Source organism: Haliotis cracherodii, unplaced genomic scaffold (genome assembly GCF_022045235.1).
Source record: "Haliotis cracherodii isolate W230 unplaced genomic scaffold, xgHalCrac1.p SCAF_14, whole genome shotgun sequence".
Lineage (NCBI taxonomy): Eukaryota > Metazoa > Mollusca > Gastropoda > Lepetellida > Haliotidae > Haliotis > Haliotis cracherodii.
This window is the reverse complement of record NW_027266269.1, coordinates 28,674,016-28,700,599: the sequence shown is the minus strand read 5'-3', so window position 1 is coordinate 28,700,599 and position 26,584 is coordinate 28,674,016. Positions and strand designations below refer to the sequence as shown.

General features: G+C 41.2%; 1 protein-coding gene across 1 annotated transcript in view; it reads right to left on the bottom strand.

Annotated features, from left to right (window-relative positions):
- Window positions 1-23,298, bottom strand: part of LOC139461163 (uncharacterized) — a 29,023-nt gene extending 5,725 nt beyond the window's left edge. Inside the window, exons 1-12 of the mRNA XM_071242730.1 lie at window positions 23,209-23,298; window positions 21,869-22,072; window positions 19,829-20,065; window positions 16,684-16,844; window positions 15,111-15,233; window positions 13,830-13,941; window positions 12,321-12,478; window positions 10,952-11,053; window positions 8,978-9,058; window positions 5,627-5,750; window positions 4,358-4,467; window positions 1,534-1,707 (exon numbers count right to left, since the gene is read on the bottom strand). Of these exons, the coding sequence (XP_071098831.1) occupies window positions 1,534-1,707; window positions 4,358-4,467; window positions 5,627-5,750; window positions 8,978-9,058; window positions 10,952-11,053; window positions 12,321-12,478; window positions 13,830-13,941; window positions 15,111-15,233; window positions 16,684-16,844; window positions 19,829-20,065; window positions 21,869-22,072; window positions 23,209-23,287 (1,665 nt within the window). The 5' untranslated portion in view covers window positions 23,288-23,298. The remainder of the gene's footprint in view (window positions 1-1,533; window positions 1,708-4,357; window positions 4,468-5,626; window positions 5,751-8,977; window positions 9,059-10,951; window positions 11,054-12,320; window positions 12,479-13,829; window positions 13,942-15,110; window positions 15,234-16,683; window positions 16,845-19,828; window positions 20,066-21,868; window positions 22,073-23,208) is intronic.
- Between the last annotated feature and the right edge of the window lie 3,286 nt (window positions 23,299-26,584).

The window sequence follows — 26,584 nt, the reverse complement described above, 5'->3', positions numbered from 1 at the left end:
CTCCTGGACGTGTCATACCAAAATATTTGCAAAGATGGTACTTGTTATAAGCCTGCCTCAAGCTCGGTATTACGCGAATGAAAGAACTGACTGGCTCGGAGTATACATTAGGGGTTGGTGGTGTCCACATTTAAGGTGAGGTGAAATGAGGTTTAACGTCGCGTCCAAGATTATTGCACTTATGTAGCGACGTGCATGCACGTGTGTGTGTCTGGCTGCTTTTACTAGTCCGGACTGATGCCGATTTATAGTGCTAGCACACTGAGATACCATGCTGCAGTTTAACATGAATACTCCACTCTGACACAGTATACTGGCTCCGAGCCGACCAGTCCTTGTTTTAGCCCCTTAATGCCGAGCGCCAGACAGGGTAACAACAAGTACCATCTTTTAACGTCTTTTGGTATGACGCGGCTGGGGATCGAACCCCGGACCCTCCGCTCTCCGGGCGGACGCTCTACCATTAGACCACGGAGGCGGTCTGTCTACATTTAAACTGTTGTGTGGTATCTGAGTGACATAGCATTATAAAACCCACAAACGTCCGGACTAATGTGAGCAGACACACACACACACACACACACACACACACACACACACACACACACACGCACACATATACACGTCGCTCAATAAGTTTGTTTGATTGATTAACGCCTGATATTACATAATCGATAATCCAGTGGTCAGCATCATGAGCAACGATTTACGTACACGCAGTTGCGATACGATGACATTCATCAACCAGCGAGTTTGACCAACCGATCCCGTTAGTCGCCTCTTACGACGAGCATGGGTTGTTGATGATGACTAACGGGATCGGGTTCTCAGTCTCGCTGACTTGGTTGATGCATGTCATCGTATCCCAGGTGCGTAGATCGATGCTTTTGATGTCAATCACTGGATTGTCTGGTCCAAACTATATATATGTACAGACCGCCATCATATAGCTGGAATATTTTTGAGTGCGACGCTAAACAACAAACACTCACTTACTATCCATGTAAAACTGCGGCATGGTGTCTAACCAAAGCTATAAAACCGGCATTAGTCCCCACTAGTACAAGCTGACACATACAATAATCTTGAAGGCAGCGCTAAACCCAATTTCACCTCACCCCACTGATAGTAGAAGTACGCCCCCACTAGGACCCGGTATAGAATAAGCCCTCAGTACTCCATTGCTTTGCGTGAGAGGCGAGAGGGCGTTAGGGTGGCCTTGTGGTTTAAGCGTTCGCTCGTCACGCCGAAGACCCGGGCTTGATTTTTCCCTTTTGAGTACAAAGCGTGAAGCCCATTTCTGGTGTCCCCCGCCGTGATATTGCTGGAATATTGCTGAAACGGCGTAAAACCATACTCACTCACTCACTTGTGAAATGAATGGTGTGGTCAGGCTCCATGACTTTACGACGTTGGAAATTGCTCGTGCGTTCAATGAATTGTTTGCCTTGCCAGACTCGAAATTAACAGGCAGCGTGATGGAGGTAGAGAAATGCTGACAAACCAGACGCTTTATAAAGATATATGTCTCACCTTTCCGTTGACCTTAAGGTTGACCTGGAATGAGTTGGCATGAACATTTCGTATAAACTCGGAGGCGGCGAGATCCAACGAGATTCCAGACGTGAGGGAAACGACGTCCCCTTTGACTGGTGGAAGGTCGGTGAGGTCGAAGCTCAGATGGGCTGTTCGGTTGTATATGTTAATCTGCAATCCAAGATGTATGTGGGTGTTTGAAATACGGAGATGTGCATCTGAGAAACTCTGCTTCTAAGGAAACGTTTAAGTTTCTCCTCAAAACCCACTTCTTCACTTCAGCTTTTCAATAGATCTCATGATTGTTGGCACACGTAAATAGACATTACTTTTTAACTTTGTCACAGCACCAGTGAGCAGTGGGGGTGGGGTTGGGGGGGTGGGTGGGTGGGGGGATGGGTATTCTCTCAACGACACAACTGGTATGATGTCATCGTCGCGTGCTTGGGCACGGGTGGCCCAGTCGTCTCAGGCGCCGCGATTCGCTGTGCAGAGTTGCATCCCTTGGGCACGCCAGAAACCTATGAATGTGGGTTCGATTACGTTTTTGGGTTTGTCAGAACCATACCCGTGATCGTGGGTTTCACCGAGGTGGTAAACGGCCAAGACCTGCATCACTTCGGGCCTTCCTCCCACATTAAGCTGACACGCCGTGATGTAACTGGAATACTGTTAAAAGCGGCTGTTAACGCTCACTCACTCACTCATCGTCGCGTGCAGCAACAGCTCTGTTGGCAGGAGTCTCTGGGGAGTCTCTATGAAATCCGGCTATTGAGAATATAACGGTGTCTGGGAAAGTATTGAGCCAGGTTTAGAGTGAGAAACGGAGTAGGAGAAAGTATGAAATCTGGGTCAGAGTGATGGACAGAGTTGGAGAAAGTATGGGATCTGGGGTCAGATTAAGTAACGCAGTTGGAGAAAGTATGGGATGGAGGGTCAGATTAGTTAACGCAGATGGAGAAAGTATTGGCTCTAGGATCAGATTAAGTAACTCAGTTGGAGAAAGTATTGGATCTAGGGGCAGATTAGGTAACGCAGTTGGAGAAAGTATTGGATCTAGGGTCAGATTAAGTAACGCAGTTGGAGAAAGTATGGGATGGAGGGTCAGATTAGCTAACACAGATGGAAAAAGTATGGGATCTGGGGTCAGATTAAGTAACGCAGTTGGAGAAAGTATGGGATGTAGGGTCATATTAAGTAACGCAGTTGGAGAAAGTATTGGATCTAGGGTCAGGTTTAGTAACGCAGTTGGAGAAAGTATGGGATCTGGGGACAGATTAAGTAACGCAGTTGGAGAAAGTATGGGATGGAGGGTCAGATTAGCTAACACAGATGGAAAAAGTATTGGATCTGGGGTCAGATTAAGTAACGCAGTTGGAGAAAGTATTGGATGTAGGGTCATATTAAGTAACGCAGTTGGAGAAAGTATTGGATCTAGGGTCAGGTTTAGTAACGCAGTTGGAGAAAGTATGGGATGTGGGGACAGATTAAGTAACGCAGTTGGAGAAAGTATGGAATCTGGGGTCAGATTAAGTAACGCAGTTGGAGAAAGTATGGGATCTAGGGTCAGATTAGTTAATGCAGTTGGAGAAAGTATTGGATCTAGGGTCAGATTAAGTAATGGAGTTGGAGAAAGTATTGGATCTAGGGTCAGATTAAGTAATGGAGTTGGAGAAAGTATGGGATCTGGGGTCAGATTAAGTATTAGAGTTGGAGAAAGTATTGGATCTGGGGTCAGATTTAGTAACACATTTGGAGAAAGTATGGGATCTGGGGTCAGATTAAGTAACGCAGTTGGAGAAAGTGTTGGATCTGGGGTCAGATTAAGTAACGCAGTTGGAGAAAGTATTGGATTTGGGGTCAGATTAAGTAACGCAGTTGGAGAAAGTATTGGATTTGGGGTCAGATTAAGTAACGCAGTTGGAGAAAGTATTGGATCTAGGGACAGATTAAGTAACGCAGTCTGAGAAAGTATTGGATCTAGGGAGAGATAAATTAACGCAGTTGGAGAAAGTATTGGATCTAGGGACAGGCAAAGTAAGGCAGTTGGGGAAAGAATTGGATCTAGGGACAGATAAAGTAACACAGTTGGAGAAAGTATTGGATCTAGGGACAGATTAAGTAAAGGAGTTGGAGAAAGTATTGGATCTAGGGTCAGATTAAGTAATGGAGTTGGAGAAAGTATGGGATCTGGGGTCAGATTAAGTATTAGAGTTGGAGAAAGTATTGGATCTGGGGTCAGATTTAGTAACACATTTGGAGAAAGTATGGGATCTGGGGTCAGATTAAGTAACGCAGTTGGAGAAAGTGTTGGATCTGGGGTCAGATTAAGTAACGCAGTTGGAGAAAGTATTGGATTTGGGGTCAGATTAAGTAACGCAGTTGGAGAAAGTATTGGATTTGGGGTCAGATTAAGTAACGCAGTTGGAGAAAGTATTGGATCTAGGGACAGATTAAGTAACGCAGTCTGAGAAAGTATTGGATCTAGGGAGAGATAAATTAACGCAGTTGGAGAAAGTATTGGATCTAGGGACAGGCAAAGTAAGGCAGTTGGGGAAAGAATTGGATCTAGGGACAGATAAAGTAACGCAGTTGGAGAAAGTATTGGATCTAGGGACAGATTAAGTAAAGGAGTTGGAGAAAGTATGGGATCTGGGGTCAGATTAAGTAACGCAGTTGGAGAAAGTATTGGATCTAGGGTCAGATTTAGTAACGCAGTTGGATAAAGTATTGGATCTGGGGACAGCTTAAAGGAGAAAGTAAGGGACCCGGGGTTAGACCAAGCGTGAGAAAAAAGCCACGAGGTAATGTCCGCCCTTACCAACATGTGCGTGACTCGGATAGGGTTGATTGATGCTGCTGAGAGGATGGCGATGAGGCCAGCGTATTTGAATTGTGGCCGATTGTGAGCTATCATATGTGTATATTTCTCTGAAACAAAAATGGCTCTCTTAACGCAATGCGTTTGTCTGACATTTACCTATACGGACACCGGACAAATCGTTTATGTCATTTGTCAGGGTCGCCATTGTATTGCGTGCCATTGTTTATTCAGCTTATCAGAATAGCATACCTCTCTATCACAGCTGGCTTTTGTAAGCTGTGCACATTTTGTTCAAAGTACTGTGTAGCGCACTCAGCACATACTGTGTGTCTTGACTTCAGCGTTTGTTTGTTTGTTGTTTAACGCCGCACGCAACAATATTTCAGCTATATGACGGCGGTCTGTAAATAATCGAGTCTGGACCAGACAATCCAGTGACTGACATCATGAGCATCGATCCACGCAATTGGGATCGATGACATGCATTAACAAAGTCAGCGAGCCTGACCACCCGATCCCGTTAGTCGCCTTTTACGACAAGCATAGTCGCCTTTTACGACATGCATAGTCGCCTTTTACGACAAGCATAGTCACCTTTTACGACAAGCATAGTCGCCTTTGCTGGGTTACTGAAGAACTTTTCTATCCCGTATCTTGACGGGTCCTGGAGTTCAGTGGAATGTAAATTGTAAGTGAGTGAGTAAGTGAGTGAGTTGGTTTTAGCGCCGCTTTGAACAGTATTCCAGTTTTACCACAGCTTAATGTAGGATGAAAGCCCGAAGTGATGCAGGTCTCAGATATTCACCACTTTGGTAAACCCCACAAGCATGGGTATGATGCAAACCTATTAACGAACCAGGACTGGAACCAGGATTCTGGCGTGCCCAAGGGAGGCAACTCTGCACAGCCAATGCTCCAATATAAATAGATTGCTTGGTGTCATGATGTCTAAAATGTGGCCTTTACTGACCGAATTTTAAATCTATTTCGTTTAACATTGTTGCTTAATGTACTGGAGATCAAAAGTATGAAAAGTACATATTTCGAAATCTTCCCTTTGTATTACATAGACTGGAAATAGTCCCGATTTCGATCACCCAAGGTCCCCTTGACACCAACGTTTTCTCACATCTTTTAGTGCAGCAGATATGTTTGATTGTCCAGCCATATCTTATTGACCATACTATCGATATATCATGGTGAACACTTTAAATCGCTTTAAATCTGGCCCCCGCTAACGGTGTTCAGTTAAAGGAGGATGCATACGTGGGAACGCGATCCTGAAACTTCGTCGGCGCTCTGTCGTCATGCAGTTGGTGATGTCGAAGTTCATGACGCTGGGTTCCTTTGCGTCGTATTCGAAGACGTTCATCGTGTACTGCATGCCAAACTGTGGACAGCAAGGGATGATAAATGATGGTTTTCTTTGCGCTCCAAATCCCCAAAATGACATATCCCGAACTTATTTGCATCTTTTTAAAATATGTTTAAAGGCCGCACTTGGAAATATTACAGTTAGATGACGGCGGTCTGTAGTAGGTTTGACGGTGGTTTGACAAAGAATGTCGATATTTCAGACGAGAAACCCAGCGATTGTTACACACATTCAGAAGACGAAAAGATTCCCTTGACACTGAATGTTTTCTCACGTCTTTTAGTGCAGCAGATATGTTTCATTGTCTAGCCATATTTTCTTGACCATTCTATAGATAGCTTTAGAATCTTACTGTGAACATGGGATACAAATGCATCCGGATATTATATAATTATTTCTATTATGATTTGCAGACGACGTAGTGCATCTCGCAGATTCTGTATATGGTTTACAAAAACGTACCAACGTTTTGGAATGTTTCTGTGGTGAGTGAGTTAGTCAGTTGGGTTTAACGCCGCCTTTAACAGTATTCTAGTTGTTCACGGCGTGTCAGCTTCATGTGGGAGGAAAGCCCGAAGTGATGCAGGTCTCAGACGTTTACCACTTCGGTGAAACACACGAGCACGGGTATGGTGCTGACAAACCTAGAAACATAATCGGGGCGAACCGGGATTCGAACCCACAATCAAAGGTTTCTGGCGTGCCCGAGGGACGCAACTCTGCACAGCGAATCGCGGCTCCTTAGACGACTGGGCCCCCGTGCCCACGGCCAACCAGTCACCAGTTACATATCAACTTAGAAAAAACGAATATTGTTGTTTTTAAAAATGGTGGTATACTGTCCAAACATGAGAAATGGCATGTGTATGGCACCGTTGTTTTGTTTTTGCTTATTTGTATATGATAAAGCCACTCCCATATGATCAATGTTTTACATTTTTTTATACCAAAATTAGTCCCATTTTACTTTATGGTACAGACATATGGAGACTGGATATTCACAAAGAAATCGAAACAATACTAATGTTTGCTTGTAAACCTTTCTTATGGGTTGATACATCATCCTCAAACCATGTAATTAGAGGTAAATTTGGTATGTATTCACATGTAGTTAGAGGTGAATGTGGTATATATTCACATGTAGTTAGAGGTGAATGTGGTATATATTCACATGTAGTTAGAGGTGAATGTGGTATATATTCACATGTAGTTAGAGGTGAATGTGGTATATATTCACATGTAGTTAGAGGTGAATGTGGTATATATTCACATGTAGTTAGAGGTGAAAGTGGTATATATTCACATGTAGTTAGAGGTGAATGTGGTATATATTCACATGTAGTTAGAGGTGAATGTGGTATATATTCACATGTAGTTAGAGGTGAATGTGGTATATATTCACATGTAGTTAGAGGTGAAAGTGGTATATATTCACATGTAGTTAGAGGTGAATGTGGTATATATTCACATGTAGTTAGAGGTGAATGTGGTATATATTCACATGTAGTTAGAGGTGAAAGTGGTATATATTCACATGTTGTTAGAGGTGAATGTGGTATATATTCACATGTTGTTAGAGGTGAAAGTGGTATATATTCACATGTAGTTAGAGGTGAAAGTGGTATATATTCACATGTAGTTAGAGGTGAATGTGGTATATATTCACATGTAGTTAGAGGTGAATGTGGTATATATTCACATGTAGTTAGAGGTGAAAGTGGTATATATTCACATGTTGTTAGAGGTGAATGTGGTATATATTCACATATGGTTAGATGTGAATGTGGTATATTCTCACATGTAGTGAGAGGTGAATGTTGTATATATTCACATGTTGTTAGAGGTGAATGTGGTATATATTCACATGTAGTTAGAGGTGAATGTGGTATATATTCACATGTAGTTAGAGGTGAATGTGGTATATATTCACATGTAGTTAGAGGTGAATGTGGTATATATTCACATATGGTTAGATGTGAATGTGGTATATTCTCACATGTAGTGAGAGGTGAATGTTGTATATATTCACATGTACTTATACATTAGACGTTGGGAAAGTATTCTGCACCAACATACATTAAGAGCTGGAAAAGTATTCTGCACCCACATACATTAGACGCTGGGAAACTATTCTGCATCCACATACATTAGACGATGGGAAAGTATTCTGCACCCACACACATTAGACGATGGGAATGTATTCTGCATCCACATACATTAGACGGTGGGAAAGTATTCTGCATCCACATACATTAGACGATGGGAAAGTATTCTGCATCCACATACATTAGACGATGGGAAAGTATTCTGCACCCACATACATTAGACGATGGGAAAGTATTCTGCACCCACATACATTAGACGATGGGAAAGTATTCTGCACCCACATACATTAGACGATGGGAAAGTATTCTGCACCCACATACATTAGACGATGGGAAAGTATTCTGCATCCACATACATTAGACGATGGGAAAGTATTCTACACCCACATACATTAGACGATGGGAAAGTATTCTGCACCCACATACATTAGACGGTGGGAAAGTATTCTGCATCCACATACATTAGACGGTGGGAAAGTATTCTGCATCCACATACATTAGACGATGGGAAAATATTCTGCACCCACATATATTAGACGAAATGAAAGTATTCTGCAGCCACAAACATCAGACGCTGGGAAACTATTCTACACCCACATACATAAGACGATGGGAAAGTATTCTGCACCCACATATATTAGACGATGGGAAAGTATTCTGCACCCATATATATTAGCCGATGGGAAAGTATTCTGTACCCACATACATAAGACGATGGGAAAGTATTCTGCACCCACATATATTAGACGATGGGAAAGTATTCTGCATCCTCACATATTAGACGATGGGAAAGTATTCTGCACCCACACACCTTAGACGTTGGGAAAATATTCTGCTTCCACACACCTTAGACGTTGGGAAAATATTCTGCATCCACACACATTAGACGATGGGAAAGAAACAATTGTGCTCCCACAGGTATCAGACGTTTGGAAATTATTCTGCACCCACACATATTAGAGAATGGGGAAGTATTCTGCACCCACACATATTAGACGTTTGGAAAGCATTGTGCACGAACATGCATCAGACGCTGGAAACGAAATTATTCTCTTCCCACAGACATTAGACGCTGGGTAATTAGTCTGCCTCCACAGGCATTAAACAATACCGTAATGTAGAAAAAAAAGGTCTTACGCCTGGTACTGAGATTTTGAGTTGAAACGGTATGGCGCTCTCGGCGTATGTGATTGGGTCGTATCCCGAGGTCCAGTTGGCCTGTCGAGAGAAGACGACTTGGGTGAATGAGTGAGTGAGAGAGCTAGTGACATACAGAATAAGCTAGTGACATACAGAGAGCTCGTGACATACAGAGAGATCTAGTTCAATAAAGAGAGAGCTAGTGACATACAGATGGATAGTGATATACAGAGAGCAAGAGAAAGAGAGAGAGAGAGCTAGTGACATACAAAGAGAGCTTGTGACATACATAGAGAGCTAGTGACATACAGAGAGAAATAGTGACATACAGAGATAGTTCCATACAGAGAGAAATAGTGACATACAGAGAGAGAGATAATGACATACAGAGAGAGCTTGTGACATACATAGAGAGCTAGTGACATATAGAGAGAAATAGTGACATACAGAGAGAGCTAGTGACATACAGAGTGAGCTTGTGACATGCATAGAGAGCTAGTGACATACAGAGATAGTTCCATACAGAGAGAAATAGTGACATACAGAGACAGCTAGTGACATACAGAGGGAGCTTGTGACATGCATAGAGAGCTAGTGACATGCATAGAGAGCTAGTGACATACAGAGCGAGCGAGTGATATACAGAGAGAGATAGTGACATACAGAGAGAGCTAGTGACATACAGAGGGAGCTTGTGACATGTATAGAGAGCTAGTGACATACAGAGCGAGCGAGTGATATACAGAGATGATAGTGACATACAGAGAGAGCTAGTGACATACAGAGAGAGATAGTGACATACAGAGGGAGCGAGTGACATAAAGAGAGAGCGAGTGATATACAGAGAGAGCGAGTGATATACAGAGAGAGATAGTGACATACAGAGAGAGCTCGTGACATACAGAGAGAGATAATGACATACACACAGAGAGATGAGTGAGACATTTGTTTATAACGTTGCTTTCAACAGTATCCCAGTTATATCATTGCGTGTCCGCTTAATATGGGATGAAAAAGTGATGAAAAAGTGATGCAGGTCTCAGACGTGTACCACTTCGGTGAAACCCATGAGCATGGGCGTGGTGCTAAAAAATATGTAAACATAAGCAGGGCGAACCAGGATTCGAACGCAGGATTATCATAGGTTTCTGTATGTCTAATGTTTGAATGATCACAGAACTTGCCGAGCGAAAAGTTACAATGAACACAGGACTTATCGAGAGAAACGTTATAATGAACACAAGATTTACCGAGAGGTATGTTAAAATAAAAACAGCACTTCCCGAGAGAAATGTTAAAAAGGACAGGGAAGTTGCCGAGGGAAATGTTCGAATGAACACAGCACTTACTGAGAGCAATCTTAGGATGAAAACAGCACTTACTGAGAGAAATGTTCGTATGAAAACAGCACTTGCTGAGAGAAATGTTCGAAGTTACACAGCACTTCCTGAGGGAAATGTTCGAATGAACACAGCACTTACTGAGGGAAATGTTCGAAGGAACACAGCACTTCCTGAGGGAAATGTTCGAATGAACACAGCACTTACTGAGGGAAATGTTCGAATGAACACAGCACTTGCTGAGGGAAATGTTCGAATGAACACAGCACTTGCTGAGGGAAATGTTCGAATGAACACAGCACTTACTGAGGGAAATGTTCGAATGAACACAGCACTTGCTGAGGGAAATGTTCGAATGAACACAGCACTTGCTGAGGGAAATGTTCGAATGAACACAGCACTTGCTGAGGGAAATGTTCGAATGAACACAGCACTTCCCGAGAGAAATGTCAGAATGAAGACAGCACTGAGCGAGAAAAATCTTAGGATGAAAACAGCACACACCGAGAGAAATGTTCGAATGAAAACTGCACTTCCCGAGAGAAATGTTCGAATGAACACAGCACTTCCCGAGAGAAATGTTAGAATGAACACAGCGCTTAGCGAGCGAAATGTAAGAAAGAACACTTACTGAGACAAAGGCCCACTCCCAGGTAGAGTTGGTAGGCATACTCGGCGGGTAGTCCGTCCTGAGGGACACCCACGTGTCACAGTCAACGTTGCGGATTGATTTCTGAGGAAGTAGACAAATAGCTCAACCGTTTTGATAACGTATCTGAATGAAGCAACGACAATAGATGATTTTAAAAAGAACATATCGTCTTAAATCTCAGTTTGTCAATCGACTAGAACGATGTTTGGGATATAAGTTGTCAGAATAAGAAATAAGAATGTGTGTGAAGAATATTACTAAAAATCGAAAGGTGGTTCTCTGGAAATACACGTTTACCTTCAAACACATAAAGCTTTTGACTGAAGGGTTTGATAGTCTCTTGATAGATCTTCATTTATCATCCAAAAGTCGCTCCCACAGGAGATATCGCCTGGGTGAGATCAAACGATATCTACACTGTAGATATCGCTGCAATGAAATTGCATCACAATGCTTTGCAGACCATTGTGACGTCATTGGTTACCATGACGTCACAATCATATCACATCACTAATGGCTCTGCTACTGAAGCTGTAAGCAGTACTTTTTACACTTAAGACACTGCTAATTACTGTCTACAAACTGAAAAAGTTGGAAGAATGATGTTGGATGATAAATAAAATCTCACCCTCGTGTCTTTTGATATCAAATATATCAACACTCGTTGATAAAAGTGGAAAAAATCCTCGGCAAGCCTCGAAGTTTTCCCACTTTTATCAACTCGTGTTGATATATTTGACATCAAAAGACACGAGGGTGATATTCTCTATATCTCATAAACTGAAGCAATTTTAATCACTCTAGCATGCAAGTTAGTAAGGCCCTGGACCTTGTTGACAAGTTATGCATTGACGAGACAGTAACGCTACATACAGTGATAAGGGAGGCAACCTAGTGTCGTGTTTACCCTATTTCGTGCAATGACAGCCATATCTTGGCATGCTAAGCCATTAAGTACCTGGATACAGTTTTGCTTGCTTCTATATTGTTAGACACAAAGCAGTGATAGATATCATGAGCATCGACCCACGCAATTGGCATACGATGACATGCATCAACCAAGTCAGCGAACCTGACCACCCGATCCCGTCAGTCGCCTCTTACGACAAGCACAGTCGGCTTTTACGACAAGCATGGATCTTCACGGGTCAGGAAGGCTAATAAGTCATTTAGCGAGACACCACTATACAACAATATACATTTCCAAAACTTTATAGTTATAGAGCATAGTTAAGTGTTATATAATATCATGTCGTGATTTGATTGAAAATTGAACAAATAAATAAACAAATATAATTTCATTGTGGCCTACAATAATTTAAATGAGATAACAAAGTGCATTATTTACCAGGCCTGTGTAACTATAGGTGTTGTCGAAATGGAAGAACTCCTGAGCGGTGGCTATCCGCACATGTTGGGGGTCCTGCATCCTGTCGTCCCAGTTGTCCTGGGTCAGGGAAGTCACGGAACAGTTGCCGAGGACCGTGTCCTTCACGTACTGTATACCTACACAGAGACAGGAGTAACAGAAATGTTGCTAAGGATACTGTCCTTCACATGCTGTAGACCTACACAGAGACAGAAGTAACAGAAATGTTGCTAAGGATACTGTCCTTCACGTACTGTATACCTTCACAGAGACAGAAGTAACAGAAATGTTGCTATGGATAGTATTCTCCACATACTGTATACCTCCACAGAGACAGAAGTAACAGAAATGTTGCTAAGGATACTGTCCTTCACATACTGTATACCTATACGGAGACAGGAGTAACAGAAGAGTTGCCATGGATACTGTCCTTCACATAATGTATACCTACACGGAGACAGGAGTAACAGAAGAGTTGCCAAGGATACAGCCCTTCACATACTGTATACCTCCACAAAGACAGACGTAGTAGAAGAGTTGCTAAGGATACTGTCCTTCACATACTGTATACCTGCACAGAGACAGGAGTAACAGAAGAGTTGCTAAGGATACTGTCCTTCACATACTGTATACCTCCACAGAGACAGAAGTAACAGAAATGTTGCTAAGGATACTGTCCTTCACGTACTGTATACCTACACAGAGACAGAAGTAACAGAAGAGTTGCTAAGGATACTGTCCTTCACATACTGTATACCTGCACAGAGACAGGAGTAACAGAAGAGTTGCCAAGGATACTGTCCTTCACATACTGTATACCTCCACAGAGACAGAAGTAACAGAAGAGTTGCCAAGGATACTGTCCTTCACATACTGTATACCTACACGGAGACAGAAGTAACAGAAGAGTTGCCAAGGATACTGTCCTTCACATACTGTATACCTCCACAGAGACAGAAGTAACAGAAGAGTTGCCAAGGATACTGTCCTTCACATAATGTTTACCTCCACAGAGACAGCAGTAGTAGAAGTGTTTGGAGCATGCCAACGAAAAGGTTATGAAAACTCCCTCATCTACATGGAGTTGTTGTCAGGGTATGTATTTATCACATCTGATACATTTCATGACGGTTCTAGCATGAATTTGGAATTTACTCGATTCTGATTGGTCAATCAGATTGAAACAGCTGGTTTGACGGCCGCCTAATATTCATAGAAAAGTACTTTTTTTAGTCATTGGCGGTTGGCATATTTAAATACTTATATCTACAATTACAGGTTACAATATGCACATATGCGGTTACTACAATAATTAAAGAATGTGTGGCAATATATTTCGCTCTAAATAAAATCTAAACCGCGCTAAATTTAACATTTGAAACCTCATACTGCGCGTTCAGTTCCAAATTCAATTTAGCGCTGTTAAATCTACAGGTAACCTAGCTCTACATTGAAAACACTGTATGTTTATCTCCTAAATACACCTACCTGTATGAAAGTCTCTAACAATGCTCAGCCTATTGGTTCCATACTTGGACGCCGACATTAAGCTCGGGGTCATGTCGAACCTGGTGAGCTTCAACCTTGCATCGAACCATTCCTAGACATAATATTATTAAGGAAATCAACCATGCAGCTTAGGAGCAAAAGAAACAATACCTCTCAGATATATTATCACCAGTTTGATTTTCAATTGAGTGAGTGAGTGAGTGAGTTGGTTTAACGCCGCTTTTAACAGTATTCCAGTTATATCACGGCGTGTCAGCTTAATGTGGGAGGAAAGCCCGAAGTGATGCAGGTCTCAGACGTTTACCACTTCGGTGAAACCCACGAGCACGGGTATGGTGCTGACAAACCTAGAAACATAATAGGGGCGAACCGGGATTCGAACCCAAAATCATAGGTTTCTGGCGTGTTCAAGGGACGCAACTCTGCACAGCGAATCGCGGCGCCTTAGACGACTGGGCCACCCGTGCCCCCTGATTTTCAATTGAAATTATCTTGGGTTGCCGATATTATATCCAAAATATTAACTGTACTGGTGCTTAGTGCTTACTCAGCACTCCAAGGATACTTCAACATGATTTTAGTTTTCAATATATTTATAAATTCATCTCAAAACTAAAACCCAAATGTTTCAAACATCAAAGAGGTCGTGTGGTTGCAAATTTCTTTCACCAGTCTTCATTGTGCCAATTTTGTTTTTACACAAAATTACCCTGCCACAATAACATAAAACTGAGGAACTCATATGGGGGGACACATATACCAGATTTAACCAGATACCCCATGCACCGTAATTCGCTACGAAAGCTTTCTGAGGTGCGGGGGGGGGGGGGGGGGGGGGGCACGGGTGGCCCAGTCGTCTAAGGCGACACGATTTGCTGTGCAGAGTTGCGTCGCTTGGGCACGCCAGAAACCTATGATTGTGGGTTCGTATCCCGGTTCGCCACGATTATGTTTTTCTAGGTTTGTCAGCATCATACCCGTGCTCGTGGGTTTCACCGAGGTGGTAAACATCTGAGACCTGCATCACTTCGGGCTTTCCTCCCACATGAAGCTGCCCCCGGTATAAAATGGTTCATTCCAAGAACCGAACTAAAGTCATGGAAGTTGAAAATGGGACGCTTTATCTCTAAATACGCGTGACCCGTCATTGACGCTAGGTATATTATTTATTTTTACTGCATGAGTGAGAAATTGGGCGACAGGAAATGTGATGTTGATGAATGTAGACGACACCAGGCGTCCACGATGACATTGTCTTACCGACGTGAAGGTTGCAACCTTCTGTACTTCGTCCACCTGCTCCACACCCATTGACAGGACATCCGGGACATTAGGTAAACTCTTGGTATTGATACGCCCCGGACACACGACACTCGCGTCCATCTGAAAAAAAACAAATAATTCTCAATAGGTGTACTTCTTCTGATTCGGTTCTTTTCAGTCTTGCAAATCCGGAAATGCCGTTATCTCGATATATTCTTGCATATTGTGAACCAAAGGGGGTCCCCGGGTGCCTTGAACTCTACAGCACGTCAACTCGATGTGTAGAGTTGCGTCCCTTAGACACGTTAGGATCTGATGATCCTGGAGCCAAATTCTGATTCACCCCGATTATGATGCTTGGTTGTTAGGATCTCATTCCTACTCGTAGATTACATGCTTTAACTCTGTTCGCGATCACCTGGGGTCATCACTGATTTTCTGTAAGCCATCCTTAGAAATGTCACCGCCTTTTACGTCTAATGACTATGCTTGTCGTAAGAGGCGACTAACGGGATCAAGTGGTCAGGCTCCCTGACTTGGTTGATGCATGTGATCGTAACCCAATTGCATAGATCGATGCTCATGATGTCAGCTTCACGTGAGATTGTTTGTTTGTTTGTTTGTTTGTTTGACGCCGCACTCACCAATATGCCAGGCATATGACGGCGATCTATAAATAATCGAGTCTGGCCAGACAATCCAGTGATTGTTATCATGAGCATCGGTCCACGCAATTGGGATCGATGACATGCATCAACCAAGTGAGCGAGCCTGAGCACATGATCCCGTTTGTCACTTCTTACGACAAGCAGAGTCATCTTTTACTGCGAGCATGGTTTGCTAAAGACCTTTTCTAACCCGGTCCTGCACGAGTTTTAAAAGTAGGACGAATTAAATTAGAAACACGTCCAGAAAGGAAGTCCATTTCCAGCTTCGAATATCAGCCTAACAACGAGGAGGTCAAGGCTTGTATACGCCGCAATCAGTAGCATTCATTCTATCACTGTCGGGACCTGGCAAACTAGTGGTTGATACAAGGAGCTTATCATTGGCACACGATGAAGAACAACCAGCCACGTCACACAATGCAGCCCCCTTATCCTCGTTTTAACAACGCTGGAATATTCGCTGCATATTCACACCCGCATTACCCACGGGAATGCTATCAAGAGATTGTAAGAGATAATTTAAAAAACCAAGCTTCAAACCCTTGCCATAATTATAAGATCTCTGCAAAAATAAAGTCGATATACTACTAATATATCATGAGCATGTGTTTATAAATCACTATCAAATAGTAACGATACCAGGGGTGAACACATCCTGCCCAAACGGCGGCACCCGTCACAAACACATGCAAAGCCAAATCAATTGTTCACTTAGAAAACGCGGGAATATACGGTACAAATCAAAAAGGAATTGCATCGGCCATAATTTTTGTGAAACATGCGTCAAATTTGGAAATGTCTTCCGCATGTCTACCATTAAACTTTTTGAAAGATATGCTGAGGCCTTAAATGTTGTAGCCTTGATCAAACAACTTCTGAGCAGGAGTTGTGTAGGTTTTTACCTCGAAAACTCTTGGGTCCTTAATGTGGTCCCTAAAATGCACGAACTCGTAGTAATGTTCAAAATCGTGTGATTTGCTTAACGTGTCTTGGACCTTGCCTATCACGTGACATCGGACAGGCACCTCTGGCACGCCAAGAGAAGTGTCCCAGATATTCGGGTCTGAAAATAAACGGATCATTTGGAATATTGCAAGCTAACTCTGAATTTCTTCAAACATATTATCTATTTTTATGGTTTAAAATGTTAAATTCAATATAATGTGCTTGTAAATGGCTATGGTTCTGCCATGTTTGATATTTCTAGAGGATGTCGCCAAGTTTATCTTAGCTTATCGATGATAAGGGTATGTCAAAACAAACTTTCTCGTGTAATATAGGCGTTGTAACTCTGTAAAACAATACTTTCTGAACGCCTACATAGATTAAAAAACTACCTTACCCAATCCAACCCCTATAATATACAAAATTATAATAATTTATTGCACATTTTCACAAACTCAATATTACTACAGTAAAAACGTTTATATCGAACACGCTTATAAAGACCTGATGGATATTTCGAACTTAATTTTTGGTCCTCGCCATTTGCTGTATAGATGCTGTATGTATGCTTATAACGAACTACGGTTATAACGAACTTAAATTAGTGGTCCATTTGAGTTCGTTATAACCGTAGTTTACTTATTAACTGTTAGTTATGCCAAAACGCTCGACAAAATTGGACTTTATTTTACAAAATGTAATTCCTTTTAGATGTATAAAAAGATATAAGATTTTTACACCATTTCTTAGCAATAAATAATTTCTTGTCAAAAATAGGATATGTAGATAGACGTACAGTAAACTACGGTTATAACGAACTAGAAGGGACCATTAATGTTAGTTCGTTATAATCGTAGTTCGTTATAGGCATATATACAGCCTCGACATGTATTTCATTACTTTGGATTGCAGCAATTTAATAGTTATAATTTATCTAGAAATTACTTGAAATATGGCTTTACAATAAAAGAAACTTCAAAATTAAAAAGAGACATTCACTACTTGGTTATCCAAGTAGAAACAATGATCCAATCAACATAATAATTATTATACTTATTAAAACTTTGATTTTCAAAATTAAGTTTCACAAAATTATGCCACAATTCTATAACAATTTCCAGAATGAAGTAAAACAATACTACATGATCACTAAATGTCCTCTTTAATAGATTGTAACATAAATTCCTTGTATAAGTTCCGGTCGCCATGTCATACTCTATTTTCTTAGAGTCTATATACACGTTTCTAGTACTGCTCAATGTGTTCAGAGATAGACGCTTTTTCATATTATCCGGAGGTGATTGTTATTTGTCGCCTGCAAAATGTTGATAAATGCAACAAAAGAATAAAATTTTAAAAATGTATATTTTATTCCTACAGTAAGCGACTTAAAATACAAGTTCATACGTCAACATATGTGTAATGAGAAATACATTGTTGACGTCATAATAACAATTACGTCACGACGTGTCTTTATTGGCATGATGTTGATCCTGTAAGCATGCAAACATAATATATAGCCAATCACCGCTGTGTCGAAGTTGCATCTACGTTAATACTTCGAATTATCCGAGGTTTGACACAACCGAAGGAAAGAAGGAATACGCAGAGACGAAGCTTTGGCTTCGAGTCAACTGTACGTTCGACACATCAAAGTTCGACAGAACGGTGTTTGACTGTTCGTCATTGCCTTGACTGCGCACATGTACGTGATAAAATCAGGATATTTTCGAGTGATGGACTATTTTATAAGTTTTCGACCGGCCCCCTTGGGAAATAAGATCTATCTTCATACATATTGTTACGACAGATCTGTGACATGGAATTAATTTCTCTCAATGTTAGGACAGATCGATGACATGTATTTTATTACTCTCAATGTAAAGACAGATCGATAACATGTAGTTAATTACTCTCAATGTAAGGACAGATCTATGACAAAGAGTTGATTACTCTCAATGTTACGACAGATCGATGACACGGGGGTGATTACTCTCAATGTAAGGACAGATCCATAACACGAGGGTGATTACTCTCAATGTTACGACAGATCGATAACATGGAGTGAATTTCTCTCAATGTTACGACAAAGCGATGACATGGAGGTGATTACTCTCAATGTAAGGACAGATCGATGACATGGAGGTGATTACGCTCAATGTTACGACAGATCGATAACATAGAGTGAATTTCTCTCAATGTTACGACAAAGCGATGACATGGAGGTGATTACTGTCAATGTTAGGACAGATCGATGACATAGAGGTGATTACTGTCAATGTTAGGACAGATCGACAAGATGGAGTAATTTACTCTCAATGTTACGACAGATCGTTGACATGGAGGTGATTACACTCAATGTTTCGACAGATCGATAACATGGAGTGAATTTCTCTCAATGTTACGACAAACGATGACATGGAGGTGATTACTCTCAATGTAAGGACAGATCGATGACATGGAGGTGATTACGCTCAATGTTGAGACAGATCGACAACATGGAGTAATTTACTATCAATGTTACGACAGATCGATGACATGAAGGTGATTACTCTCAGTGTTACGACAGATCGACAACATGGGGTAATTTACTCTCAATGTTACGACAGATCGATGACATGGAGGTGATTACTCTCAATGTTAGGTCAGATCGATGACATGGAGGTGATTAATCTCAATGTTAGGTCAGATCGATGACATGGAGGTGATTAATCTCAATGTTACGACAGATCGATGACACGGAGGTGATTACTCTCAATGTTATGACAGATCTATGACATAGAGGTGAATTTCTCTCAATGTGAGGACAGATCGATGACATGGAGGTGATTACTCTGAATGTTACGACAAATCGATGACATGGAGATGATTACTCTCAATGTTACGACAGATCGATGACATTGATCTGATTACACTCTGATCGATGCCGTCGAGGGCGCATGGCTTCGTGCCCAGGCGGGTGGGTCCTTAATCACTGGTTTGTATGACCCAGAATCCAGTAGACAAAGGCTGCCATGATACAGCTTTTGAACATTGCTTCCTGCGGAGTAAACAACAGCCTCCGATGATCGATTACCACACGATTTACCAACACGTACTTACCTGAGAAATACCACGTGACATTCATGGACGCTTTCATTCCTGCCCAGTACTGACAGGACTGCCACCCCCGAACCCAGATCCCGCGCACCTGACTCGATCCCAGGTACCTCTCAGTCTCATTGGCCCCAAAGTGCATCGCCCCTGAAGCGGTGAAGATGTGACCATGCCCATTTGTAGGTTTGTACCCGAACAGGAAGCGCTGGTCAGATGTAGACAAGTTTGATACTGTACATCTGCCTGTAATAATAATAATAATAATAATAATAATAATAATAATAATGATGATGATGATGATGATGATCATGATGATGATGGTGTTGGTGGGGGTGATGATGATAATCAACAACAACAACACTAATAATAATGAGAAGAAGAAAAAGAAGAAGGAGATACAATAGATCCCACCACCTTCGCTCTTACCTCAATCGCTCATATTTACCAATCATAATGGGAGGGCGTAGTTTGAATAACGTGGATGCCCTTCATGAAAGAATTGTATTGTGCACTTTTGCACATATCAATTTGTCTGATGATCCTCTTGTGAAGCATGTCAACATCTTGATGAAAACAAGGCATTCCACAGTTTTCTTAAATGAGCCAAGGATGTGGGACATAATCTCAATGTCAGTGTTGATTTTGTTGATTGTTCTGTACTGCTGGGCGGTACAGAAATGTGTGTCAACCAAGCCATGTGCCATATCAAATCGGCCCGGACTCGGATTTTCAAGGAGAGGCTATCTGAACGACCACTGCATTGCGAAAATGTTCAGTGTGTTGAGATCAGCAACCCTGCAGAGTCCTAGCTTGGATGTAGTCGGCTGGCCTCAAAAGTGAAACTGAAGGCTTTCTGTTAGCTGCTCAGGACCAGTCACTTCCCACTCGAAACCGTCAATGTGTGATTTTGCATCGAAATGTAAATATGAAATGTAGATTATGCAATGAATTTAATGAGACTGTCCAACACATTGTCAGTGGATGCCCAGCTTTGGCACAAACACAGTATCTTAAACGACATGATGGTGTAGCTCGATCATTTTATTACCGTCTTCGCCTGATCTTGTCCTTTTTGATAAATCCAATGAAATCATTTATATCATTGAATTTTCTGTCCCCTTTGACACTAATGTGATTGACAAGATTGAGTTAAAACATGGCGAATATGCGGACCTCTCTTTCGAAATGTCACGCTTGCATCCCAAGTCCGAGTCCCCATTGTTCTCAGTGCCTTAGGTTTGGTACCTCCCAATCTGTTGACTGACATCGGGAGAGTACCCGGGATGGCTACCAGGAATACAGCCTTTCTGACAATTTGGGTAATACAGAAGGCTGCATTGTTGGGGAGTCTTCACATTCTCCGAAAAGTTCTGAGTCGGTTTGACAAGGCAGCGCTTCCTGGGAGAAGTCCCATTCGCTGTCTGGGCTGCGTGTAGAGGGGGCAAGGGCTCTAAGCTGATGATGAACCTAACCAGCCTGACTTAAGTTTAATCTGTAAATAATAATAATAATAATAATAATAATAATAATGCCGTTGTTATTTTACTATACTACTGCTGCGGCTGCTGCTACTACTACCACTGCTACTACTACTACTACTACTACTACTACTACTACAGCTACTACTACAGCTACTACTACTGCAACTACTACCGATATTGGGCAAAGCTTGCACTCTCCTTTACTCAAGGGACGTAACTCGGTATTGGGCAACGCATGCACTCGCCTTTACTCAAGGGACGTAACTCGGTATTGGGCAATGCTTGCACTCCCCTTTACTCAAGGGACGTAACTCGGTATTGGGCAACGCTTGCACTCGCCTTTACTCAAGGGACGTAACTCGGTATTGGGCAATGCTTGCACTCCCCTTTACTCAAGGGACGTAACTCGATATTGGGCAATGCTTGCACTCTCCTTTATTCAAGGGACGTAACCCGGTATTGGGCAACGCTTGCACTCTCGACTGTTCAAGGGACGTAACTCGGTATTGGGCAACACTTGCACTCTCCTTTCTTCAAGGGACGTAATCGGTATTGGGCACCGTACCTTGATCAGGGAACATCCCGATGAATTCGTTGTGGGTGTAGTCGTAATAACCCAGGTATTTCTCGTTGTAAGAATACTGTTCAATCATGCCTCTGTTGTTGACGTCATCGAAGTGTTCGTGAACCTCCGTCGTCATGTTTTTGTTGACGATGACAGAGTCCACGTGAACCTCAAACGTGTTGGGGATGACTGGTCTTACCACCACTGAAACATCATTTAACATCATTTAACATCATTTAACATCACCTAACATCACTTAACATCACTTAACATTATTTAACATCACTTAACATCATTTAACATCACTTAACATCATTTAACATCACTTAACATCACTTAATATCATTTAACATCATTTAACATCACTTAACATTATTTAACATCACTTAACATCATTTAACATCACTTAACATCACTTAACATCATTTAACATCACTTAACATCACTTAACATCATTTAACATCACTTAACATCACTTAACATCACTTAACATCACTTAACATCATTTAACATCACTTAACATCACTTAACATTATTTAACATCACTTAACATCATTTAACATCACTTAACATCATTTAACATCACTTAACATCACTTAATATCATTTAACATCATTTAACATCACTGAACATTATTTAACATCACTTCACATCATTTAACATCACTTAACATCACTTAACATCATTTAACATCACTTAACATCACTTAACATCATTTAACATCACTTAACATCATTTAACATCACTTAACATCACTTAACATCACTTAACATCACTTAACATCATTTAACATCACTTAACATCACTTAACATCACTTAACATCACTTAACATCATTTAACATCACCTAAATCGTATTTGTTTTGTTTTGTCTACATGAAAAGAGTTACCAATATCACGTGTCCCAAACTTCGATGCATCATTTTTTTAAATATCTAAATATGATATTTGTTTTGTTTGTTGTTTAACGCCGCCCTCGTCAATATTCGAACCATATGAGCCGTCTGTAATTATCGAGTCTGGACCATAAAAATCCAGTGATTAATATCATGAGCATCGGTCTACGTAGGCTGGGATGTTTGTTTGTTTCTTTGTTGTTTAACGGCGCAATATTTCAGCTCTATGACGGCGGTCTGTAAATAATCGAGTCTGGAACAGACAATCCAGTGATTGAGCGCCATGAGCATTGATCCATGCACTTGGGATACGATGACACGCACCAACTAAGTCAGCAAGCCTGACCGCCCGATCACGTTAGTCGCCTCTTACGACAAGCATGGGTTGCTGAAGATCAACGATTTTGTATATGGCTATTTCATGTAGTAGTGGTAGTAGACGTACCTGCTGGGGGTTGAGGTGGCAGCGGGGAACAGACACTCGTATCCAAGTCACCATTAGCCAGCGGCAACAGTAGCAGCATCAACAACACACGCATCTGAACGACACATCGTTAATCAGTAATACACTTCTCTACAGTACTAGATGGGTATTGGCGGATTGATGTCAGGTGGTGAGGTGAAATGCTTTTTCAAATTCACATTCAAGATTATTGAACCTATGTAGCGACGTGCATGATCGTGTATGTGTCTTTGCGCGATTTATAGTGAGTGAGTAAGTGAGTGAGTATGGTTTTACGCCGCTTTTAGCAATATTCCAGCAATATCACGGCGGGGGACACCGGAAATGGGCTTCACACATTGTACCCATGTCAGGAATCGAACATGGGTCTTCGGCGTGACGAGCGAACGCTTTAACCACTAGGCTACCTGACCGCCCCCCGGATTTACAGTGCTAGCCCACTGAGATACGATGCCGCAGACCAGCATGGATAATCCAGCTCAGACACAGTATACTGACTCCGAGCCGACCAGTTCTTGATTTTTCTCCTCCAGGAGGTGAGGTGAGTTGAAATAGGGTTTAACGTCGCGTCCAAGATTATTGCACTTATATAGCGACGTGCATGCACGTGTGTGTGTGTGTGTGTGTGTGTGTGTGTGTGTGTGTGTGTGGCTGCTTGTACTAGTCCGGACTGATGCCGATTTTTAGTGCCAGCTCGCTGAGATACCATGCCGCAGTTTAACATGAATACCCCTCTCAGACACAGTATACTGACTCCGAGCCGACCAGTTCTTGTTTTAGCCCCTTAATGCCGAGCGCCAGACAGGGTAACAACAAATACCATCTTTTCGCGTCATTTGATATGCTGCGACCGGGGATAGATTGGAGGTGACAACATACAGGTGAGTACGGGCACCGTGACTATCCCTCGTATAATTAATTTAAATCAATATATTAACACGAGACAAAATGCAATAAATAATTATAACATCATGGGTTTATGAAAATGAAAACTTTTATCAAAATTGTATTCAGTATCAGTATTTACTAGTATCGAGATGTGATATAGGTAAGGGGCGGTCGCGTAGCCTAGTGGTTAAAGCGTTCGCTCGTCATGCCGATGGCCCCGGTTCGATTCCCGACATGGGTACAATGTGTGAAGCACATTTCCGGTGTCCCCGCCGTGATATTGCTGGAATATTGTTAAAAGTGGCGTAAAACCATACTCACTCACTGATATAGGTAAACGGATTTATAGGAGTGAGTGAGTGTGGTTTTACCTCGCTTCAGACATTGTACACATGTGGTAAATCGAACCCAGATCTTCGGCGTGACGAGTGAACGCTTTAAACACTAGGCTACACGACCGTCCGGATTTATAAGAAGTGTCCATGGCACTTACAAGGGGAGTGGCGATCTATTCCCGTTATACATATTAATAATTTCTTTTTACAATGAAACATGTAAGGTCTTAAAATTATAAATAAATAACATCTAAATGTCTAAGATCTGCATCACTTCGGGCTTTCCTCCCACATCAAGCTAATGCCGTGGTATAACTGGAAGACTGTTTAAGGCGGCGTTAAACCACTCACACGCTGTGAAGGTTTTATGTAGTTGTTTCACGTTTTACGCCGCACTCAGCAATATTACATTTGTATGACGGCGGTTTGTGAATAATCGAGTCTGAACCAAACAATCTAGTGATTGACATCATGAACATCGATCTACGCCATCGGGATATGATGACATGCATCAACCAAGTCAGCGAGCCTGACCCCCCGATCACGTTAGTCGTCTCTTAGGACAAGCATAATCAACTGTTACGGTAGGCATGGGTTGCTGAAGAACTGTATGTAAACTTTATGTAAGTGATCCTTTTGTCAGTGTGATATTCTACGCTACTGGGATAAGATGACATTCATCAACCAAGACAAGACGCCTCTTACGACAAGCATGGGTTTGCTGAAGATCAATTCTAAAGTGGATCTTCACGAGGAACTGTGTGATGTAACTATACTCTATATTACGTTAGAACCAATTATTTCGCTTACAATGTCATCGAAAGCTTAGTATACTTACCTTGGTGAGATTCAATACAACCTGTAAAGATAGGCAGGTAAGGTTATGGACAAACTGATTATACTTATTACATTCATGATAATAATAAATCTATAGTAAACTACGGTCATAATGAACTCAAAGGAACCACTAATACACTACCATGCATACAATGTACTCGCCCCTTTTTAACAATGCTTTAATGTTTTTATAATAACATATACACTTTTATAACAATGTTTAAACGTTTTTATAACATATAATTCCTTTATAACAATGCTTTAACGTTTTTTATGATAACATATACATCCCTTTATAACAATGATTTAACGTTTTTCTAGTAACACATACATCCCTTTATAACAATGTTTTAACGTTTTTATGACATATACATAACTTTGTAACAACGTGTTAACGTTTTTATAACATATACGTCCCTTTATAACAATGCTTTAACGTTATAATAACATATTCATCCTTTTAAAACAATATTTCAACGTGTTAAATCAAACATGTACACCCCTTCACCACAATGATTTAACGTTTATTTTCATAATAACATACATATACACCCCCTTATAATAACGTACAAACAACATTAATGGCCACGTGATTCATAAACACCTGGTGTCATCACTATTTGATAGCGATTCATAAACACCTGGTGTCATCACTATTTGATAGTGAGCCATAAACACCTGGTGTCATCACTATCAAATAGTGATTCATAAACACCTGGTGTCATTACTATTGGATAGTGATTCAGAAACACCTGGTGTTATCACAATTTGATAGTGATTCATAACACCGGGTGTCATCACTATTTGATAGTGATTCATAAACACATGCTTATGACATTGTCGGAATCGTGCAATCGGCGCTTCTTTTAGCAGATATTTATCATGTTTATGGAACGTTTATTGTCCCTTTTGTTTTTACGAATGATGTCATGCTTATAGAAAACATATGCAACAATATAAATATGTGCATAACTTTATTTAGCATATCATACATTTCCCTGTGATCGGCATATTTTAGCACTACACATTACCCCTCATCTCAATATTTAGATTTATCCACGACAGTAAAACTATATAAGCGAAAAGACATATATCCTATTTATATTAACGTAATCATCTTGTAATAACAGCACATGCTCATTTTATCCCTAAATAAATATGTTTACTTTTCATCATAACAATTTATGCAATTTTTTTATAATCATAGTGTGTGAGTGAATGTGGTTTTACGCCGCTTTTAGCAATATTCCAGCAATATCACGGCGGGGGACACCAGAAACGACGGGATTCACACATTG